Genomic DNA, 22,190 nt, shown 5'->3' with positions numbered 1-22,190 from the left:
AAATGATAGGAAGTAAAAATGAATTTAATGTAGTTCTAGCCTTCATTTTGTCTAAAAGTCAATGTTCAGTGAAAACATTGCTGTTTTTCTCTTCTGCAAACCTGAAGCAAGCACTGCTAGAAACGTGATTTTCTACAGAATTGACAGATTGGTAAGATGATACATGACTGAAGTAATATCATTCATCTGTTTAACGTTTATAGCCTGGGAACATGTCTTATAATATGGCCAAATGCCTATGTATTTCAATACGCTCCCAAAGATAAGAGACTTTAAGCTCCTATGTTCACAAAGGAGTATTGTCTGTAAATTACATCTCAATAAGTTTAATATTTATAAAATAGGAGGAGAGAAGACTAGCACTAGTTGAATAAGAGAAAAACAGTAAGCTTGTACAATCTACAAATGCATCTGTGAAAAGGTAGGTTAAAGTAGAAACCATTCTCCGCCTCCTTGAGACTGACTAAAGGCCTAGAACAGTACAAATCCACTGGGTGAAGACAGGAAAGAAGCTCAGGCTTCTGGCTCCCTCCCTCATATTACCCCAGAGAAACAATGGAAGGAAGAAGGAAACACTTGGCCCTCAGGCTACACAACAACCACCCTGGTTGCAAGATAACAACAGAGTATTCTTTCCCAAATATGAAGGAAAAGAACTTGAGCCTAGAATTTTTTATCCAGTCAAATTCTCATTTAAATAGGAAGGTATCTTTTCTGTTGCAGTGATAACAAATTGCCACCCACATACTTACCTGCTTAAATCAGTACATCTTTATTATTTCACAGTCCTCTAGGTCACAAGCCTGAGATGGCTTGATTGGTTTCTCTGCTCCCAGTCCTCAAGGTCAAGGTCAAGGTGTCCACCAGCTGGGCTCTGATTGGGAGGTGCTGGGAAGCATTTGTGCATTCATGTTGCTGGCAGAATCCAGTCCTTGGACCTGTGGGACTGAGGTCCCAGCTTCCCTGCTGGCTGTCAGCTGCAGCCCTTCCCTAACTCCTAGAGGCCCCTCTCCAGTCTTGCTCATGGTCCCCACATCTCAGAGTCAGCAACAGTGCATGGAATCCTTCTCATGCTTAGAATCTCTCTGACATTGGACGCATCTTTCTTGGCTCCAGCCTGAGAAAATTTTCTGCTTTTTAGAGCTCATGTGATGGCACTGGGCCCACTCAGAGAACCCAGGAAAATCTATTTTAAGGTCAACTGATTAGCAGCTTTAATTATGACTGTGCAGAGCCTAGACTAGCGTTGCCTAAACTCACAGTACCTAGACTAGCGGTGCCTAGACTAGGAGCAGCTGATTTCTCTAGGCCCCTCACCCCTTATTCTTTCCATCCCCTTCTTCCTGGCCCCCTTTCCTTTCCCATTTCCATTCCCACTTTCACACACATTCTTTCTTTGCTTAAAATACTGGATTTTCCTGCCCCTGGTGTGCTTCAGGCTCAATCAAACAGGCTAAGGCAGCAGCTAGTTGTCCTATCATCAGTGTTTTCTAGAACATATTGTTCTAGAAAAGGTATAGGAAACTTGAAGGGGCAGCTACCAAGTCCTGCCCACCACAGTGTTTTAGAAATATTCGAAACAGAGAAAACCTGAAGGATATTTGCTTCCTAAAAACCAAGTTGGAAATAGTTTAGAGGAAGGTACCTCAATAGCAAGAGAAACACAGGAGATGTGATAAGAGAACCGAGGAGGACAAGTGACCAAAGAATCTGTTCCAGATTACTGTTATCTCACAACAAGGGAAATGTGAAGTTAGAATTACAGAAAGAAGTGTAGCTAAGAGTAACCGAGAATTACAGCTAGGAAAGATATCAGGAAAATCGGGCTGGAGGTGGCACGCAAAAGGAATAGGAAAACATGCTGATACTTCTAAAATTAGGAATAAAATGAAACCATTAATACCAATAAATGTGATACATATTGGTATGAGTCATAGGTTAAGGACGGCCACCCTGAGAAGAAAACTAGAATGTATAGCTTTCAAACCAACCAGAGAAAACCTCAGTATACTAAATGGAACACAGGTATGGAGGGGATCACGAGACCAGCCTGGCCAACATAGTGAAACCCCATCTCAACTAAAAATACAAAAAAACTAGCCAGGCATGGTGGGAGGTGCCTGTAATCCTAGCTACTCAGAAGGCTGAGGCAGGAGAATCGCTTGAACCTGGCAGGCGGAGGTTGCAGCAAGCCTAGATCACGCCACTGCACACCAGCCCGGGCAACAGTATGAGACAACGTCTCAAAAAAAAAAAAAAAAAAAAGCAAGAAAAAAGACAAGATTTTCCTGGCCCTGGTGCACTCTAGGCTCAATCAAACCAGCTGAAGAAGCCGTTTGCTGTCCGTCATCACACTATGTTTTCTAGAAGATTCTATCCTGATGAAGCACTCCCAGACTGGTTGAAAACCAAAGTTACTCTTCCTTGGAAAATCTTTGTGGACACCAGGTGGAGTCTGAAATTTCCAAGTTGGTGCCAGGCGCAGTGGCTCACGCCTGTAATCCCAACACTTTGGGAGGCCGAGGCAGGCAGATCACCTGAGGCCTGGAGTTCGACACCAGCATGGCCAACATGGTGAGACCCTGTCTCTACTAAAATTGCAAAAGTTAGCCGGAGGTGGTGGTAGGCGCCTCTAATTCCAGCCACTCGGGAGGCTGAGGGAGGAGAATCGCTTGAACCCGGGTGGCAGAGATTGTAGTGAGCTGAGATCGTCCCACTGCACTCCAGTCTGGGCTACAGAGTGCGACTCTGTCTCACAAACAAACAAACAACCAAGAAAACAACAAACAAAACCCAACAACTAAAAAAGGAAAAAAGGCCAAAAAAAAAAAAAAAAAAAATTACCAACCTCCATGCTGCCACCTTCAGGCCCCTGGGGGTTACAACCTCCGCTCCAGCTCCCCTCTGCACCTGTGCTGTTCCTCAGAGCCGCTTTCACTTCCACAACTCTCATTCATTCACTGGTTCACTCAGCCTCCAACCATCCTTAAATCATGTCAGGCTCACCAGGTGATGGAGAGAAAAATCATCCTCGGTGGGTCTGAAAAACACGCCTGAGTCCTGATGGTGGGTCTTGCTTTCACTTCCACCCCCTCACAGCACCCCGAGGGCCATGAAGAGGCCACGGCCTGGGCTCAGAGCTCCAGCTGTCCTCAGGGTGGGCCTGGCATTTGCTGACTTCAGGGAGAGCGGGAGACCTCACAACTGAAAGAGGAAACCCGCCCTAGGCCCATGGATATGGGTGAACTTGGCCACAGATGAGTGTGCCGCTAAGTGAGCCCCACGCATGCGTAGACCCCTCCCTCGGCTTCTGCTCTCCATGGAAACACAATTGATCACATGATGACTGATCACGGTCGGCCACTAGGACTTTCTTTTCTTTCCTTTTTTTCCAGAAGTCATAAAGGCATGTAGAATACTCAAAGACCGCCTCAGCTTTTAGTGGAGAGGCAAAGAAGGTCCACTCCGGACTGGGAAGCGGCTGCGCCCTGGAGCGGGGCGGGGACTCTGGGCGCAGGCTGAAGGAGGGCGGGTGTCGCTGACAGAGGCGGTGACGCGGCCGCCACTGAATATCCCTGTGCAAGTTTCTTCGCTTTCCTGTGCATCAGTGCTTACACTGGGGTAATAATAAATGCTGTGTTAAAAAATTAAATGAGGCGGTCAAGAAGGAACCCTGTCCTGGCCCGCGCGGCGCCCGGGGTGGAGGGTAAGTGTTGGCTAGAGGGGGCCGCTGTCAGGCCACGAGCCCGGGGCGGCATGGGGCGCAGCATCCCCAAACAAGAGCAGGCTTAGGCTCCCCGGGTCCCCGGGGTGGGGCGGCGAAGGGCGAGACGGGGCGGGATAGGGCGGAGCAGCCCTCCAAACTTGGGCAGGCGCGGGGCGCGACTGCAGCCGGCTGCGTGGGCGGGACTGGACGGAGAGGGGCGGGGCGGGCCGGAGCATATTCAACCACTAGCAGGCATGGGAGGGTGGAAGTGATTCATCCGCTGGTCCCCACAGCGACCGCTCCTCCAGTCAGCTGCGCTCCAAGTCTACAATGGCAGTGGCCGCCAGCACTGCGATCCTTGTGTGCCTCCTGACTCTGTACCTGCTATCCGACTGGTCCGGGACGGGGCGGGCCGGTAAGTTTGGGGATGGAGCCTCAGCGGGGCAGGGGCCAAACCTGGGGGGCTGTGGACTGCAGCGCGTTTCAGAGGAGGGAAGGCTTCTAGAAGGACCGGCGCGATCTCCCCGGTCTGCCCCCTCGCTCAGTTCCCATTCGCTGCTCTTTTTCGCCAGGTCCGCTTCCTGAGGCTGCTGCTTGCCCCGCAGGGCAGGAGGGGGGTCAAAGAAGGCGAAAAAGGAACCGCAGGAGGGTGGAGGGGCCAAAAAGCTGCAGAGGGCTAGGTGGGAAGGGGATCCCTTGGTGGAGCCCCGCAGCCCCACTCGCCCTCGGGAAGGAGAAACCAGAGCCCCTGGAACTCGAGCTGGGGTCAAGACAGGGGTGAAGGGGGGTTCCACAGAGACGCGATCACTGACACCCCAATCAGCCACAGGTCTCTCTGCTCTTACCGGCTCTCTACCACACAAACCCTCCAGCATCCCCAGGGCTCCATGCCCTGGAACTTCCCCCTGTGCTTTGCTGCAGACACTCAACTGCCCTCAGCAGCTCAGCAGACACTTCCTACTCCTCCCCTCACCATTCACTTCCACTACTCAGGACGCATCCTTTCACTCCCCATCTCAGCCCAGCCCTGTCACCCCACAGGCCTCCCTCACCTCCCCATCCAAGAAGGGGCCCTTAGCACCTCCTCCACCAAATAACACCTTCACCCCCTTTGCCTGATCACACACCCCAGCGGACACACCCCAGCAAACACACCCCATGCTTTCCACAAAACCTAATGCAGGGGGGATGGGAAGTACCATGTCCCCCAGGATGACCCTGGGAGCGCCCGTGAGTAGAGGCGCCCACTACTGCCCTTGGATCCCAGACCCGCCTGTTCTTCCTACTGGGGAGTCAGCGTCATATAGAGTAGTCACTAAGCAGACAGGTATCAGCAAACGCTTTCTAGAAAGGAAAAGCTGAAGGCACTTTGGTCCTTGCTGGCCATGGGTACTCTGTGTGTCAAGTCCTGTCCCTTTGTAGAGGAACAGCAGGCAATGGCAACTTGCAAATAAAAGGGAGACCAGATGTGGACACCATCCTAGGTTGCTGACCCCAGATGAGGGCACATGCTGTGTCCTGGCAATTGCTGCCCCATCCCCTAGGGTGTCATCTCCAAGTGGTGTAAGTTGAAGAGTCACAGGTGTGTCCGACCCTGCCTGTGGCTTCTGGGTGGTGTGGATGTGATGGATATGAGTGGAGGTTCTATGGTTCGGGGCCAATGCTCCCCTGCTTTGCTGCTGAGTGGCATCATCGGTCCCTTGGGGCGATCAGGGACCCTCCCTGAAGCCTCAGGTGTGAGCTGAGGGTGAGGGGTGCACCCATGTGGTATCCTGGGGATCGGGGCCAACTGCTTGTGCAGCTTCTTGGTTCCCTGTGGCCCTGCTCCGGCCCATCCCAGGAGACCCACCTGCGTCTTCTCACTGCTGGGCCTACCTTCTTAATGACCTAGAGGGTGAGGAGCCCACCGTGTGATGGGCAGCTCTGAGGCTGTGTGGTCACTGCCCTCCCATAGATGGAGGCCCATCTCCACCAGGGCCCAGGACCACAACTGGAGCCACTTTTAAGTGAGGGGATTTCATTGCTGTGAGTGGCACAGCCTTGCTTCTGAGCAGCAGGGGACCCTGTTGTGATTCCGTGGTTGGGAATAGCCATGAAATCCACATAGCACCTTTTCCAACCACACATGCCTCTGGAATCTTAGGGAGTCCAGGGTCAAATAGCCATAGTGGCAGGTCCAGCAACACTCCTCATGAGAGTGTGTATGGCTGCATCCCAGCTACCAGAGCAGCATTCAGTAGTGACAGGGGATGTCGTATGACCAGCACAACCTATAATAGTTACTACATTAACTACAAACACTAACCATTCCCGGTAGAAATCCAGGAAATGTGAAATTACCATCGAATGGGTCTATGAACCCAGCACATCCCTCTAAGCTGGACCTGACACAGGCGTCCATCTGTTACTTTGCTCCAAATGCACCTCATAAGAGGGGAGCAAGTTAATGCTTCACATCTCAGGGAAGAGCTCAGATCGCACACTGTGTCCACTAGGAGTGTCTGGGTATTTGCTGTTTCATGGTGTACAGTTACCAGAGTGAATGTCCTTCTTGCTCTGTGGGGGAGTCTGAAGGAGTCATTGCAGTTGCTGTGGGGTTGAAGGGGCCCACCAGGGGCTCTGGGCTCTCCTTCTAGTAAGGGACTCTGCATCTGAGATGTGGCTCAGATCTCAAAGCTGGGCAAAGGAGCTCAGTTATTTCCTGGGGTGGCAACTTTCAGCCTCCTGGTCATCCATCCTTGCATTTTGTCTTTGTGGTAATTATTTAAATCTAGTAGTATCCGGGTGGAGTCTCCATCTCTTTTGGATCTTGGACCCTTTTTTTCTATGGAGCATAGCTTTGTAAGACTGAGGTCCCCAGCTGGCATTGTGACTTCTCTAATTATTTCCATCATTGCACCCTCCTTCCTGCTGACAGTTGACGGCCTCCTCTTGAGATCTGTTATTTCAGGATTTTCCACCCCCATTACTACCGGGAGCCCATTTCAGGAAGAGCATCTCCTACCCCTGACCCTGGCCTTCAGCAACAGGCATCCCTGAGCTTCTTGACAGTCTGCTGCCTTCTCCTGGGGCCTTCTTTATATGCTGGGTAAACAGGAGTCTTGCAGGCTTCCCTTGAGCACAGAGGGTGGACATTGTTCTGGATTCCATACTGCAGTCACTGTGGCATGGGCACTTCTCTTAGTCTTTTGTTCCTTCCTCTACAACCTGCCATGTAAGACCTGGGTTTTCTGTTTCATGCGGTGTGGGTCATTCCTTTCTCCAAGGTTCCAAGGGCAACCTCCTAGCAGATGACCACATTCCAGGGAACTTACCATGTCTTGTTACCCATAATAAATGAACTCACCCTTATCCAATGTTGACTACATCGTACCCACTGCACCATGCTCCAACATCCTCAGGGTGCCTTCCCACACTCTCCCGCCTCCTGCAGTCCACCTGGGCTGCTCCTGAAGATCCTGCCGTCTAAGTCCTTCCTCCTGTAGCAGGCCTGCCACCTCCCTGGCAGGGTGCTGTGCTGACGGATGTGAGTATAGGTCTGGGCAGAGTGGGGAGATGGACATGTTGGCGACCCATGGTTCCTCTACAGGCAGAGACCACCATCGAGGAAGAGAAATCCATGCTCTGCTACCCCAGCCCTTCAGGAAACCCTCTTGCTGTCCCAGTGTTTGGGGTCGTTCCCCCACACCAACACTCTCCGGTGTTTTTTCTTTTTTTCCATAGATGCTCACTCTCTCTGGTATAACTTCAACATCACTCATGGACAACAGTGGTGTGAGGTCCAGGGCCAGGCTGATCAGAAGAATTTCCTCTCCTATGACTGTGGCAGTGACAAGGTCTTATCTATGGGTCACCTAGAAGAGCAGCTGGATGTCACAGATGCCTGGGGAAAACAATTGGAAATGCTGAAAGAGGTGGGGCGGAGGCTCAGAATGAAACTGGCTGACAATAAGCTGGAGGATTTCACACCCAGCGGTGAGTGGTGGAGACCAAGGACAGAAGGGAGCAGAGTGTGGGCTCAGGGGCTGCACTTTGTGTGGGGAGAATAAATTAGACATGGGACCTCCATGAAGCCCAGCAGCAAGGGCAGGACTTGGAGGAGACAACAGGACCAGATGAGAAGGGTCTCAGCGTAGGAGGATGTGGGACAGGGAAGAGAATGTGTAAAGACCAGAGCTGATCTCTTTCTGATTGGGGCAGGACCCCTCACACTGCAGGCCAGGATGTCTTGTGAGTGTGAAGTCGACGGACCCATCCGTGGATCTTGGCAGTTCAGCTTCAATGGACAGAAGTTCCTCCTCTTTGACTCAAACAACAGAAAGTGGACAGTGGTTCAGGCTGGAGCCAGGCAGATGAAAGAGAAGTGGGAGGACAGCGAACTAACCATGTTCTTCCAGAAGGTCTCGATGGGAGACTGCAAAACCTGGCTTAGGGACTTCCTGATGCACAGGAAGAAGAGGCTGGAACCCACAGGTAACTGACAGGGGAGCACTGGGAGCACCCTGGAGATGCCATCGAGTTACACCCTTGTCTGTGAGTGTCTGAGTATGGTGGGTGTGGGTGTATGGGTGTGAGTGGGTGTGAGTCTATGTGTGTGTGTGAGTGTGTCAGTGAGTGTAAGAACGTGAACCCCTCATGGGGGGGGCTCCTCCTTGGGGTGGCTGGGCTCTCCCATCCTCCTCTTCTCTCTCCCTCCTGACACCTCTTCCTCACTGCACTTGCTTTTGCTCCACTCACTGTGGATTTCTCGCCAGCCTCGAAACTGTAGGTGTCATTGTGTTTCTGGGCCTTTCTCTTTAGATTTCCCTCCACCTAGGATTACTTTTCCTTTCCTCTCCCTTGGTCTCTTTCTAGAAATCCATCAAAACCACCTCAAATGCCAGCCCCGAGACTCTCCTGTCCCTGACCCTGGGGCATCACCTCCTCTTCCACCAGAGCAGGAGGGTGCACTGTGCTGTCACCTTGCTTCCCTCAGCAGCTATGTGAGCTCCCTGAGGACAGGGACACCCCCTCTCCCTTCCTACCCCAGGAACTGTCACAGCGGCTGCCCCATAGCAGGGGAGACAAATCCTCTGCCTTCCAGGATGACCTGGGGCAGCAGGAGCTGAGGAGGCATCTCAGATTTGGGGCGTGGACAAGGGCTGTCACTCCTGTGTTTCCGTTTCAGCACCACCCACCGTGGCCCCAGGCACAGCCCAGACCAAAGCCATGGCCACCAGCCTCAGTCCCTGGAGCCTCCTCATCATCCTCTGCCTCACCCTCCCTGGCATCTTAGGAGAGTCCTTTAGAGTGACAGGTACTGTAGGCAAAACTGTGAGGGGAACAAGAGACAGACAGGGGAGGTGGGAGGAAGGGAAAGGAGAATTCCCAGAGCCCCACCCCTCCCCATGGCCGGGACCTTCTCATCCTGACATGAGACAGATGAATGAGACCTGGTGTAGCCTGTTGGCAGTGACCTGGGTAGCTCAACTTTGGGTTCTGATGGATTCTCACCATCAGGGCCAGAGGGAAAGGGAGGGGCCCATACCAAGGCTCAGGGCCTGTTGAGTTCAAGAGGGTTTAGACAATTCAGGCCTGTTTCAGAGCAGGTTTCTATTCGGGAAGGGTAGTGGTGTGTGGCCTGCAGGCAGCAGAAACTCAGGCACGGGCAGTCCGCACAATAGGAGAGGAGCAGCATGGCCACTTCACCTAGGATGTCAAGGGGAGGGGCGTCCCTGGAAGAGGCTAAGAAGAGAGAGACCTGGGGGAATTCCAGGACGAGGGGGCTGTGAGGGCCTTGGCCCACCCAGTTCCTCCCAGTTCCTAAGGCTGCATTCCCAGAGAAAGCAGCTTAAGTCCCAGCAGTTAAGGTGGAAGGTGAAGAGTAGAGCATGTCCAGGGTGAGGTTTAGGAAATGGCCAAGCCCCTTGGACCCATGGGATTCCTGGCCGGGCCCTGGGGTGATGCCCCTGCCATTCTGCCTCCTGCACACTCCAGATCCTGAGCCAGCTGATGGCCCTGCCTGGAGCAGAGTGGACTCAGGCAGGGGAGCTGAGCTGCTGCTAGAGGTCCATGGTTGCCACTGAGCTTGGCTGGGAATGAATGGGGCGGGGCAGGGGCAGCCCCATTCAGAGCTATGGGTGCAGCTCCCAGGGTGAGGAAAGGCTGAGAGCGAAGGGGAAAGAAGGAGGTTTGCCTGCAAGCCCACCCAAGGCCAGGGAACATGGATCCAGAGACCTCTCTTTGGAGAGAGCTCCCCCAGGTCCTCTAGACCCTTCTATGAGAGGATCAGGCCCTGAGTGAGGGTGCAGACCCCTCATTACCAGCCTCAGTTCTGAGCCCCTGAGGGCTGTAACAGGACCTGGGCTGGCTCTGTGGTGTGGTGAAGGAGGGAGGAGGTTGGGACAGGCTGCAGAGCCAGGAGTAGGGTTGGAGGGAAAAACATGTTCCTTATTTGGGGAAGAAGCTCCAAAATGGGGAGGGTCTGGGAGGGATCACCCAGGAGAACAGACACAGGTTTTTCTCAGCCACTTAAACCAACACTTCATCTTTCCCAAGGTGGAAGATGATACCAGGAAGCCTTTGTTAGCCTCATCTGGTTCCCGCTCTCCCTTCAGAGAAGGCACCTGTCTACTTACCACTGTGCCTTACTGGACAGCCAGGAGTTCAAGCCTTAGCAAGCCCACCGGCCCCCAGCAGATGATGTGGACATTGTAGACTCAACATCTCATGCCATTCATTACCTTTGCTGATGATCCTAGCAGCCATTTTTCTTAATATCTTCTGCCACTTTCTTTTGGTGCTAATGGATGGAATTCCTGTCCAAGTTTTAACTGAACAAGAAATCTCAGCAAAAAGCATTTTATTTCTACTTCTTTGTGGAAAAGCAGACACTTCTTTGAAGCATGACCTTATTCTTCTAAACAGTATTGCTAGTAAAATAGCATGGTGGACTTCAGGCCTCAGGGATCCTTTCCACGCACTGACCAAGAATCGTATTAATCCTTTTTATTGTTATGGTTTTTTTTTTTTTTTTAAATTTTCTCATCTGTCAACCATATTGGAGTGAAGGGGCATAGTCATCACTCACCGTAATCTCTAACTCCTGGGCTCAAGTGATCCTCTAGACTCAGCCTCTAGAATAGCTAGGACTACAGGCGCATGCCACCATGCCTAGCAATTGTTTTATTTTTAGGTAGAGATTGGGTCTTCCTACATTGCCCAGGCTGGTCTTCAACTCCTGGCCTCAAGCAGTCCTTTTATCTTTGCCTCTCAATTGCTCTGGGATTACAGACCTGAACCACAGTGTCTGTCTTAGAAATTTTTAGTATTTAATATGTAGTATTTAATATGAAAATGTATTACATTCATGATTATTTTATTTAGTAATTTATTAGACTGTACTTAAATAAAGATATCTATTTTCAAAGAACCTTATTGACTTTGGAATTTTGGTTTGTAACCCAGTAGAGAATTAATGGGATTTCATTCTTCTGCCATGTTATGTTTAGTAATACACCCAGGGATGTTGCTAGATATCTTTTGGAGACAGAGACTTTAAAGATCACTCTTAATTTATAAGCAGCCTGGCTGTCAGTCTTCACCACTGTCCTGATGCCCTGGGGGCCGGCAGGTATTCCTGCCTCTATCCCTGCTTCCAGAATGTGATGCTTTCTGGTTTGTCCCCAGCCCACTCCACGCTTGGCAGTGGCTTTTCTCATCATTCTTCAGCCCTGACCATGCTCACTTCTAGTAGAAGAAATCCTCACCACAGATACATTTCTGTTTTTAAAAGTAATGCTATTCCCCCATAGACAAAAAATCAGAAGCAGAATATATAAATAAAATGTACCTAATTCTTGGGCAAATGTTATGAGCAGTTCAGAGATGCTGAGCAAACCTGTGAAAGCTTTTATATATCTGACACAATCAAGAGAACAATGGTCTACCCCTGCACACCCTTCCTACTGACAAATGTTTTTAATCTTTCTCTACTAATTGGTGGATAGGAAATGAAATATCAGAGACTTCTTACATTGTGGGTAGGAATCCAGATTGAATCACTTCTTTGATGTCTACTAAGGCAGTATCCAGGATAGTGGACGCTGTGCTCATCCCACTAACCAGCAATCCCAGAGTCAGTTCCAGGCCCCAAACATGTTCCAGAGAGTATGGAGATACTAGACTGCTGACTGTGCTATTCACTGTCATAGCAAAAAAGTTGGCCGTGAAAAATTCCAGTACAGTACAGGATGCTTTTCAATGTTGATGAGAGATTTCTCTTTCACTCTACATTAGACTACAAAATCTGAACTAGCAAAAATGAAACCATCCAAATGCTGGATGAAAATGTTAAACTTTTCCAACATGTTAGTGAGGATTTCTCATTTACACATAATAAAAATAACCACCATCAATCCAGATCGCTTTCCATATTTCCAAAAATATGCAGATCAATCAATGGGACAAATAGCGCACCATAACGTATGTATTTAGGAAAATGAGGGAGTAGGAAATGCCCACATCCATCAGCTCCCTGGATAATTGCTGAACCCTGAGTGGCATCTGAGCATGAGATGGTCATAATGTCTGCAGTGAAATCTAATTTGGAGTTTGTACAGTGGTTATCTGGAGAGTGTCCTGGTTTGCAAGGAAACCATAGTAAAGTATGGGGCATGAGGTGGCATCTCTAAGATGGGGCATCAGCGTGACAGCTCACTCTCAAGTAGTGCAGGAAGAGAAGTTCTCCGTAATGTGCTTGCGACCACTCTGTTCATTCTGCTTGTTTCATTTTCTTTTTTTTTTTTTACTAGTTGAAAATAGAAATTGAAGAAAAACTTACTTTTCAGAAATTGATGTGAAGGAGTGAATACCTCCATAAATGCAGCAGATCTCCTCCTCCTCCTGCAAAGCCAGGGCCTCCAGGTGTTCCCCTCTCACCCTTTGTTCTCAGCCTCAGGCAGCTTCTCCTGCCCCCTTCTCCCCTGCAGGCAGCCCCCAGGCCCCTCTAGAGAATGAAGCAGCTCTACAGAATGAAGGCCCAGAGTCCCTTCATCAATTTCTAGATACATGACCTAATCCAGATGAGACTGAGATCTTTGAGGTGTTGGATTTCCATGGGCACAGGAGCTGAGGGGGGGTTCTCCTTCCATCTAGGGCTCACTTTACCACACAGCCATCGATGGTTGCCCAGGCCTGAGTCTGTGGCTGTATCCCCTCTCCATTCGGCTCACCCCTGCATGCACCTACAACTGAGGAATCCCCAGCACATCCTCTTCTCAGTCACCATGGAGGCATCTGGAACTGTGGGCAGAAGTAAGAGGGAGATAGGGGGCCCAGTGGCCCCTGGCTGCTGGGGATGGCATAGCCTGGGGTAAGGACTGGGCAGAGACCTTGAGTCCCACTCTGCCTCCAGCCACTCAGCCCTTTACCCATTAAATGAAAAAAAGATAGGCACAGACATCCCTCTCCACACAGTATTCACGTGGGGAGAACCTGTACCCGGTGACCTTCAATCCCCAGGGTCCTGAGGCTGTGGGAAAGGGGAGGAGGCCTGGGCCAACCCCAGGGCCTGTCTCTGCTTCAGGACAAGGGCATGGGATGGCACCCACCTCTGTGACTGTGCAGGGACACAAGAACCCAGAAGGTTCTGGCCTGATGCACTAAAGCCTCTATCCAGGAGAGGCCACATGGAGGGTGGTCTGGAGGACAACAGACACATGGGGATGGGCAGTTCTTACACACGGGAGGGGCAGAGCTTGGTGGGTCCCAGGATCTGTGTGTGAGAAGAGTCCCATGTACAGGGCTGGGGACAGGAGCGTAGGTTAGTTCTGAGAGGAGGCCACTGGGAAGGCCCTGGCAGCCCCACCCCTGAGGCTGGAAGACCTGGGTCAGTGACTGGGTGAACAGGAGGAAGGCAGAAGGCTGGCAGGACAGTCCTGGGCAGGACAGCCAGGTAACAGGAGGAGGGGCCTCTGTGCACACCTGGGCCCACCTGCCTCACTCCTGCTGTAGGCTCCTGGCCACCAGACTCAGGCCCACCCAAGCTGGGAATAGCAGCAGCCCAAAGGTGCTAATGGCTGTGATCTAGCAATCATGCACCTCCTCCAGCCACCAGGGGGACACAGTACACACCTATCAGGAATCCAGAATCTTTTTCAGACTCACAGAGAATGTTTTTTCTCTCCTTCATCAGGTGTACCTGACATGATTTAAGTGGTGGTTGGAGACTGAGCATGCAACTGAATGAATGAGACACTTGTAGGAGGGAATGGGGCTCAAAGGAAAACCCAGGTACAGAAGGGGAGCCGGAGTGGCTCCTGGAACTGATACATGAATTCAGTCAAGTTTCAGCATACAAAATCAATGTACACAATCAGTAGCATTCTTATACTCCAACAACATTCTAGCTGAGAGTGAAAGCAAGAACACAATCACATTTACAACAGCCACAAAGAAAATGAAGTACCTAGTAGTTCATCTACCCAAAGAGATGAAAGATCTTTATAAGAGAGCTACAAAATACTGCTAAAAAAAATCAGAGACAACACAAATGAATAGAAAATATATTTCATGCTCATTGGTTGGAAGAATCAATATAGCTAAAATGGCCATACTTCCCAAAACAATTTACAGATGAAAAGTTATCACTATCAAAATACCAATATTGGTTTTCACAGAATTAGAAAAATCTATTCTAAAATATATTTGGAACCAAAAAAAAAAAAGTTCAAACTCTCAAAACAATCCTAAGCAAAAAGGACAAAGCCAGAGGCATCACGTTACCAGACTTCAAAATATACTATAAGGCTACAGTGACCAACACAGACCTACACAGTTACAAAAATAGACGCTTAGATCAGTAGAACAAATTAGCCCAGAAATCAGCCTGCACACCTACCGCCATCTAATCTTCAACAGAAATGAGCAATGGAAGAAAGACTTCCTATTTAACAAACAGCGCTGGGCTAGAAGAGAGTAGGCGGGAGAGGGTGGGGTGACTCTGCGGGCAGAGCTCTCTGGCTTCTCTCTGCCTTCCGTGCAGGTTCTTGCTTCCTTCCTCCTTGGACATCAGAGTTCAAGTTATTTGGCCTTCGGGCTCTGGGGCTTGCATCAGCAGTTTCCGACTTCCGGGGTCTCTGGGACCTTTGGCAGGGGATAAAGGCTGCCCTGTGAGCTTCCCCGGTTTTGAAGCTTTCTGACTTGGACTGATCCCTGCTGGTTTGTCTCCTCCCAGTTTGCAGACGGTCTACCATTGGACTTTGCCTTGAAATCGTGTGCACCAATTTTCCCTAATAAACTCCCTTTCATATACATACACCTATATCCTATCGGGGCAGTCCCTCTGGAGAACTCTAACTGGGGCCGGGGGGTGGGGGACGGGTTGTCCCTGTGGCACCCTCTCCCTATTTTCGGAGTTGGAGTTTCTTCTGGTTCTCCTGCCACGTGCTTCTCCTTCCCTTTTCCCCGTCCTCTCTCTGAACCTACTTTTCCACACCTCTCGGGCTTTTCTCAGCCTCAGGACGCCCATCCTGGAAGAGACCCCAGTCCAGCCGAGGAACCAAGGGCCCTGTCCTCCAGGCGACGGGGTCGGGAAGGGGACGATTAGAAGCTCCTGACCCGACCCATGGACCCTCAGGACCAAATGGGTCACGGGCGCCGCCCACCAGCAGCCTCAAAGAAAGCAGGAGGGGGATCCGCGCGGGAACCGCGCTGTTGGAGCTCCAAGGACCCCAGCTGGAAGGTGACGTCTCCGCAGGAGCCAGGTGTAAAGTCCTCCCCGCCCCCCGCACCAGGCTGTGGGAGGAAACCAGCAGTCACCTCTGATTTCCCCTCACCTCAAGCCCGAGGAAAAAAACTTATCCCTGCCACGATGGGCTAGTCCTCCTACGTCTTCCAAAGGTGTTTCCGCCCGCTGCCACCCGCCCGGGGCCGGGTCCCTCCTGATGGGACATCGGCTGCAGCAGGGCGCCCCCTGAGGGGTATCAGGCTAGTGGGGGCCGAGCCCGGGCACAGCCGGCGCCCAGGGAGGAGCGCGCGGAACCAGAAGGTACGCGGCGGGGCAGAACTGAAACCCCCGGAACTAACTTTCCACGCAAGTGTTTTGCGGTTGAAATCCGGGGACGCCGAGGCGCGCAAGAGGCAAAAGGCAAAAATGACCGTAGAGCGACTCCGACCCAATTTCACCATCCACAGACACACAAAAACGAACACCACAGAGAAAGTACAAAACTCAAGCCCTGCTCTTTGTGAAACACGCATTTAAGAACATAAAGAAGCAGCGCGCAAGTGGAAGAAAAGATTTGCAAAACGAAGTGAAATGATCTCCTGGGAAGAACGGGAAGCAGGAGACAGGCGGAGTGAAACGTCAGGGCGTTTCTCTGCGCTGCGGTTCCACCCGGGTGACCAAAGCCCCAGACGGCTCAGCGGGAGGCGCCGACATTTCCTCCGCGCGGTGAACAGCGGTGTCCTCGGCATTCCGTTGCAAGGTCCGGGTCCCAAAGGAGCTGACTGAGGGCCCCACGTTCCTTCATTGCGTTCTGGCTCTGCCTCTGCTGCGGGACTGTTCCTGGACCGCGCCGGCCGGTGAGTTCCAGGATTGGGTCGGAGAAAGAGGAGAAGGCGTCGGGGAGGAAGGCCTTTCTGACTGCGCCTGTGCCCTTCTCCATTCCCCACGCAGGGGCTCCTTCTGGCCACGTCGCGTCCCTGAGGTTGCTTCTCCCCGCTTGAGAAAACAGTGGCAGAAACGAGGCCAGAAAGGAACGGCAGTAAAACAGCTCGTTGTCTGGGATAAATGCCAAGATTCTTGATCTGGCCGCCAAGGAAATCAAGGACGGGGACGTGCATCACCTAGTGAGATTGGAGCAGGAGTTTCATAGGCGAAAGGAAAGAAGAGCTGTCTGTCACAGAGAGGGGTCCCGAATGATTTGCCAGGTTATAGAAACAAACGTCAGGGTTTTTATAAATGGGCTAAGTAGGAGGGGGTGTCTTATCTCCATAGGGCCTGAAGAACCGGTTAGGACCAGATGTGCCATCTGCATAGGGCAGAGTCTCTAGCAGCCCCCACCCCATTCGTTGATCATGCAGGCAGGCTCTTAGTTTGTGCTGCTCTGCGCTACTTACCTGCCTGTGATAAAAGGGGATGGTGAGTTTCTGTGCCTGTTCCCAGGCTCTTTCTTGAAGCTGGAGGCATCCCCACCCCATGCACGCTTCCGACTTCCCTATCTCAGTGTGCCTAAAGAAACGGACAGGGGCCAGGCGCAGTGGTTCATGTCTGTAATCCCAGCACTTTGGGAGGCCGAGGCGGATGGATCACCTGAGGTCAAAAGTTCCAAATCAGCCTGGCCAACATGGCGAAACCAGTCTCTACTAAAAATACAAAAATTAGCTGGGTGTGGTGGTGGGCGCCTGTCATCTCAGCTACTTGGGAGGCTGAGGTGGGAGGATTGAACCTGGGAGGCAGATGTGGCAGTCAGCCTAGATTGAGCCACTGCACTCCAGCGTGTGCGACAGAGCAAGACTCTGATTCAAAAAAACAAAAACAGAAACAAAAACGAATGGAATACCTCGTGTTTAGGTGTTACAAAATCCAGGCCAGACAAATCTAAACTTTAATCTCACACCCAGTTCCTAGATTAGTCCCTTCTCCAGCTCAAGTTCAACCTAAGCCTAAGGGGTCTTTAGCTGAGGGGGCAGGCACCATCTGCTCCCTTCTCCATCTTGGTTCCTCATTTTTCTGTGCTGGCTTCTCTGGGGTGGGATGCGTTAAAAAGTAAGGACAGGCTAAAAGTCTTTGGCTTTTTCGTTCTGTTGATGAATGAGTTCCAAATACTAGCTTTCTCTTGTATGATATTTCATTTATTTATTTGTTAAAAATATTCATTTAGAACACACCATTCAGCCAGACACTGTCCCAGGGACTGAGGATAGGGTGATAAATGAGATAAACAAAAATACCTGCCCACGTTAAGCTCCTATTCTAGGGAAGACAAGAAAGAAAACACACGTGTACTTAGTAAAATAGAAGGTTCCAAGTACTGAAAAGAAAAATAAAGCAGGCGGGGCTCAGTGACTCACATCTGTAATCCCAGCAATTTGGGAGGCCGAGGTGGGTGGAATGCTTGAGCCCAGGAGTTCAAGACCAGCCCGGGCAACACAGCAAAACCCTATCTCTACAGAAAAAAAAAAAAAAAAAAAAAATTTACCTGGGTGTGGTGGCATGCACCTGTGGTCCCAGCCACTGGGGAGGCTGAGGTGGGAGGATTGCTTGAGCCAGGGACTCAGAGATTGCAGTAAGCCAAGATCGCACCATTGCACTCCAGCCTGGGTGACAGAGCCAGACCCTATCTCAAAAAATAAAATAAAAATAAAAAATAAAAAAGCGGAGATGGGGGCAAGCGGCTGGGTATGCAAGCTTCCCTGAGCGCCCACAGTTCTTTGCTGCCTCTCTCCTGTCTCACTGGGCACAGGCCACCTGGGGCTTGTGGTTGTTTTGTGCCAACCTAATATCTTGTTCTTCCCAACTGTTGAAGGCCAGTTGAGGCTTCTCTGTCCTCCACAGGGAACAGCATTGGCCTAAACCTGCAGACACCAACCATTGATTGCAAAGGGAAGTCAGCTCAGGTGAACCCACTGGTGAAGAATGATTCCAGCGTGGGGACACAGAAGCTGACATTTCTTGCTGTAGGTGATTTAATATTGTCCCTCAATATTTCATTCTCCCTGTAAGAGTGTGACACAGCCACATCCTTGCCAGGGCCTGAGGGAGGGTGGATAGACTTACCCATCCCACAGGGCATTTCTTGTGGCTGGGTGACTTTCTTATGCCAATGAGATTTTCATAGACACGGCACAAGCAGAAGCCTGGAATGTGTCAGCGCTGCCAGGCCTGCCCTCTAATGCTCTTGATTTTTCCCACAAGATGAGCGTGCCCCAGGAAACTGCGGCTCCAACTGCAGGATGAGAGGCATGTGGAGCACACATGGTTACAACCTCAGCCTGGAGTCAAGCCCAGACTAGATCAGCCTAAGCCCAGTCAAGCCATGGGTGCAGGAGTGAAAAACAAATGCTAACTGTCCATGACATTGACTTTCAAAGGGGCGTGTCATGTTATGCAGCTCATCCCAGCAACAATGAAGATATTTCTCTATCAGTCAGTCAGTAAATAATTATTGACAAACAATGTGCTAGGAAGGTGGAGTGATTTGAGTTGATTTGGTCCCTAATCTCACAGAGCTTACTTTCTAGAAGGGAAGACAGATGATGGATGAATAAATATAAATTATTCTATTAGGTTGGTGCAGCAGTAATCCCAGTTTTTGCCATTAAAAGTAATGGCAATAAAAAGTGGGAAGGAGCCGGTGCTGCAGTTCATTAAAAGTAATGGCAAAAGCTAAGATGACTTCTGCACCAACCTGATGGAATAATTCCGAGTGTACGAAATGCTGCAATGGGAAAGTTCCAAGTGCTAGGATAGTATCTAGCTACCTGGAGTCAAGAGATAGGCAGTCAACCTAACCAAGGTTAAATCCAAGTGATGGGGGGCGGGCAGGGAGCGATATTTCAGTGGAGAGTCTAAAGATGAATGGTAATTAGAAAAGTGAACCCAGATGGTGAGAGGGGAAAGTGTTTCAGGCACAGAGAGCAGCATGGGCAAAGGCCTATATGGGGAGGACATCGTGTGTTCATTGATCTGAGGGGCGACCAGCAGGCTGGAGCTGAGCAGGTTGAGAAGAGGATGGGAGCCAGGGCAAGGGACCTCATGCAGAGGGTACAGAGTGTACAGCAGAGGCAAAGACCTGGAGTCAGGCCTGCGCCTGTGTGGTTTGAGGAACTGACAAAGGCCTGTCTGGCAGGAAAGTAACAGCAGAGGGGAGACCGTAAGGCAGGGCAGCGGGCAGGGCTGTGCTGGGCACTGTGGGCTGTGGATGGGAGCTGGCACTTATGCTCAGGTGGTGGGAACATGTTAGAAGATTTTAAGGAGAGCAGTAACATTTGGGGATAATATGTATTCTGGGAACCTCAACAAACTGAATTCATAGTTTGAATGTTCATAAGACTTCTGCACAGGCAGAGAGAAATAAGATCATTTCTACAACTGTGAAATAATATAATATTAAAAAATTACTAAGTTTTTTACATTTTTATTTATTTATGTATTTGAGACAGAGTCTCGCTCTGTCACCCAGGCTTGAGTACAGTGGTGCCATCTCGGTTCGCTGCAAGCTCTGCCTCCTGGCTTCACGCCATTCTTCTGCCTCAGCCTCCCGAGTAGCTGGGACTACAGGCACCCGCCACCACGCCCTGCTAATTTTTTTGTATTTTTACTAGAGACGGAGTTTCACCATGTTAGCCAGGATGGTCTTGATCTCCTGACCTCATGATCCACCTGCCTCAGCCTCCCAAAGTGCTGGGATTACAGGCGTGAGCCACCGCACCTGGCAAAAATTACTAAGTTTTTAAAGGTCATTTCAAATGGTCGATTTCTATCTTACATTTGAACATTAAGTAATTGCAAGGTTGGGGAAAGTAGAAAAGTTTCCTGACTTGTGTGAACATAAAAGAAATATCAATTTGAAAGCAAAACATGTATTCATTCACTTCCTCTGCAGTTTTCTTGACTGCTGAACTTCATAAGAAGGGATTGTTCATGAAGGTCATGGAGCTGGGGACCTGGGGAGGACTGGTGTTCTAGTTTGAGGGTCATGGAGCTGGAGACTCGGGGAGGAGCTGGTGCTACTGTTCTAGTCTGAGGTGCTGCTGTTCTAGCCCCAGGAGCCCTGGGAAGGAACCAGTGCTGCCACTGATATATTAGAGTCTTGGAGCTGGAGATCTGGATGGAGCTGGTGCTGCTGTTCTAGTTTGAGGGTTGAGGAGCTGGAAAACCAGGGAGGAGCTGGTGCCACTGCTGTTCAAATCTGAGGGTGATGGAGCTGGTGGAGCCTTGGGGAGGCGTGGTGCTGCCTTTCAAGTCTGAGAGTCACTGAACTGGGGGTCCAGGGAGGAGCTTATGCTGCTGTTGTAGTTTGAGGGTTGTGGAGCTGGAGACCCAGGGAGGAGCTGGTGATGCTGTTTTAGTTTGAGGATTGTGGAGCTGGAGATCTAGGGAGGTGCCGATGCTGCCGTTCAAGTCTGAGGGTCCTGGAGCTGGAGGCCTGGGGAGGAGCTGGTGGTGGTGTTCTAGTTTAAGTGTCATGGAGCTGGAGCCCTCGGGAGGAGCTGGTGCTGCCACTGATGTCTTAGGGTCGTGGAGCTGAAGATCCGGGAGGAGCTGCTGCTGCCATTCTAGTTTGAGGGTCATGGAGCTGGAGATCCAGATAGGAGCTGGTGCTACCGCTGTTCAAATCTGAGGGTGTTGGAGCTGGAGTCTTGGGGAGGAGCTCAGGCTGCCTTTCAAGTCTGAGAGTCGTTGAGCTAAAGGTCCAGGGAGGAGCTGGTGCTGTTGTTCTAGTTTAAGGGTCATGGAGCTGGAAACCTGGGGAGGAGCCAGTGTTGATCTCCTTTGAGGATCATGGAGCTGGAGATCCCAGGAGGAGCTGGTGTTCTTCTAGTTTGAGGGTCGTGGAGCCGGAGACCTGGGGAGGAGCTGGTACTGTTGTTCTGGTTTGAGTGTCGTGAAGTTGGAGACCTGGGGAGGAGCCAGTTTTGTTCTAGTTTGAGGGTCGTGGAGCTGGAGACCCGGGGAGCGCCGCTGTTTTTTTAGTTTGAGGGTCGTGAAGCTGCAGACCCAGGGAGGAGCGCTGTTGTTCTAGTTTAAGGATCGTGGAGCTGGAAACTTGGGGAGGAGCCAGTATTGTACTAGTTTTCAGGTGGTGGACCTGGAGACCTGGGGAGGAGTGGTATTGTTCTTGTTTTAAGGTCATGGAGCTGGAGACCCAGGGAGGAGCCGGTGTTATTCCAGTTATAGAGTCGTGGAGCTGGAGACTTGAGGAGGAGCTTGTGTTGTACTAGTTTGAATGTTATGGAGCTGGAGATCCTGGGAGGAGCTGTGTTGCCCTTGTTTAAGGGTTGTGGAGCTGCAGACCCAAGAAGGAGCAGTGTGGTTCTAGTTTGAGGATTGTAGAGCTGAAGAACCAGGGAGAAGCTGGTGGTGTTCTAGTTTGAGGATTGTGGAGCTGGAGACCTGGGAAGGAGCTGGTGTTTTTGTTCTACTTTGGAGTTCATGGAGCTGGAAACCTGGGGAGGAGCTGGTGCTGCTGTTGTAGTGTGAGGTGAATGGAGTGGAGACCTAGAAACAAGCATTATTGTTTTAGTTTGAGAGTCGTGGAGCTGGAGACCCAAGGAAGAGCTGGTGTTGTTGTTGTTTAAATTTTAGTTTATGGAACTGGAGAACTGGGGATGAGCCGGTGCTGCTGTTCTAGTGTGAGGGTCATGGAGCTGGAGACCCGGTGAGGAGCTGGTGCTTCTGTTGTTTAATTCAAAGGGTGGTGGAGCTGTAGACCAAGGGAGGGGCCGGTGGTGGTGTTCTAGTTTGAGGCTCGTGGAGCTGGAGACTCAGGGAGGAGCT

General features: G+C 50.8%; 1 protein-coding gene across 1 annotated transcript; it reads left to right on the top strand.

Moving 5' to 3' along the window:
* Positions 1-4,036: 4,036 nt before the first annotated feature.
* On the top strand, positions 4,037-10,446 carry LOC105545698 (NKG2D ligand 3-like). Its single transcript, XM_011988715.1, has 5 exons — positions 4,037-4,121; positions 7,430-7,681; positions 7,907-8,179; positions 8,874-9,002; positions 10,244-10,446. The coding sequence occupies exons 1-5, from the start codon at positions 4,037-4,039 to the stop codon at positions 10,252-10,254; spliced, it is 750 nt and encodes a 249-aa protein (XP_011844105.1). The 3' UTR covers positions 10,255-10,446.
* Positions 10,447-22,190: the final 11,744 nt, after the last annotated feature.

The sequence above is a fragment of the Mandrillus leucophaeus genome, unplaced genomic scaffold (assembly GCF_000951045.1).
Source record: "Mandrillus leucophaeus isolate KB7577 unplaced genomic scaffold, Mleu.le_1.0 Scaffold337, whole genome shotgun sequence".
In the NCBI taxonomy this organism is placed as follows: domain Eukaryota; kingdom Metazoa; phylum Chordata; class Mammalia; order Primates; family Cercopithecidae; genus Mandrillus; species Mandrillus leucophaeus.
Note: the sequence above shows the minus strand (reverse complement) of the source record. Positions and strands in the feature narration are given on the sequence as shown.

Coding starts and splice junctions, on each gene's coding strand:
- LOC105545698 (XM_011988715.1), top strand. CDS start 4,037: ATGGCAGTGGCCGCCAGCACTGCGATCCTTGTGTGCCTCCTGACTCTG. Junction 4,122..7,429: donor GTCCGGGACGGGGCGGGCCG/GTAAGTTTGGGG, acceptor TTTTTTCCATAG/ATGCTCACTCTCTCTGGTAT. Junction 8,180..8,873: donor GAAGAGGCTGGAACCCACAG/GTAACTGACAGG, acceptor TTTCCGTTTCAG/CACCACCCACCGTGGCCCCA.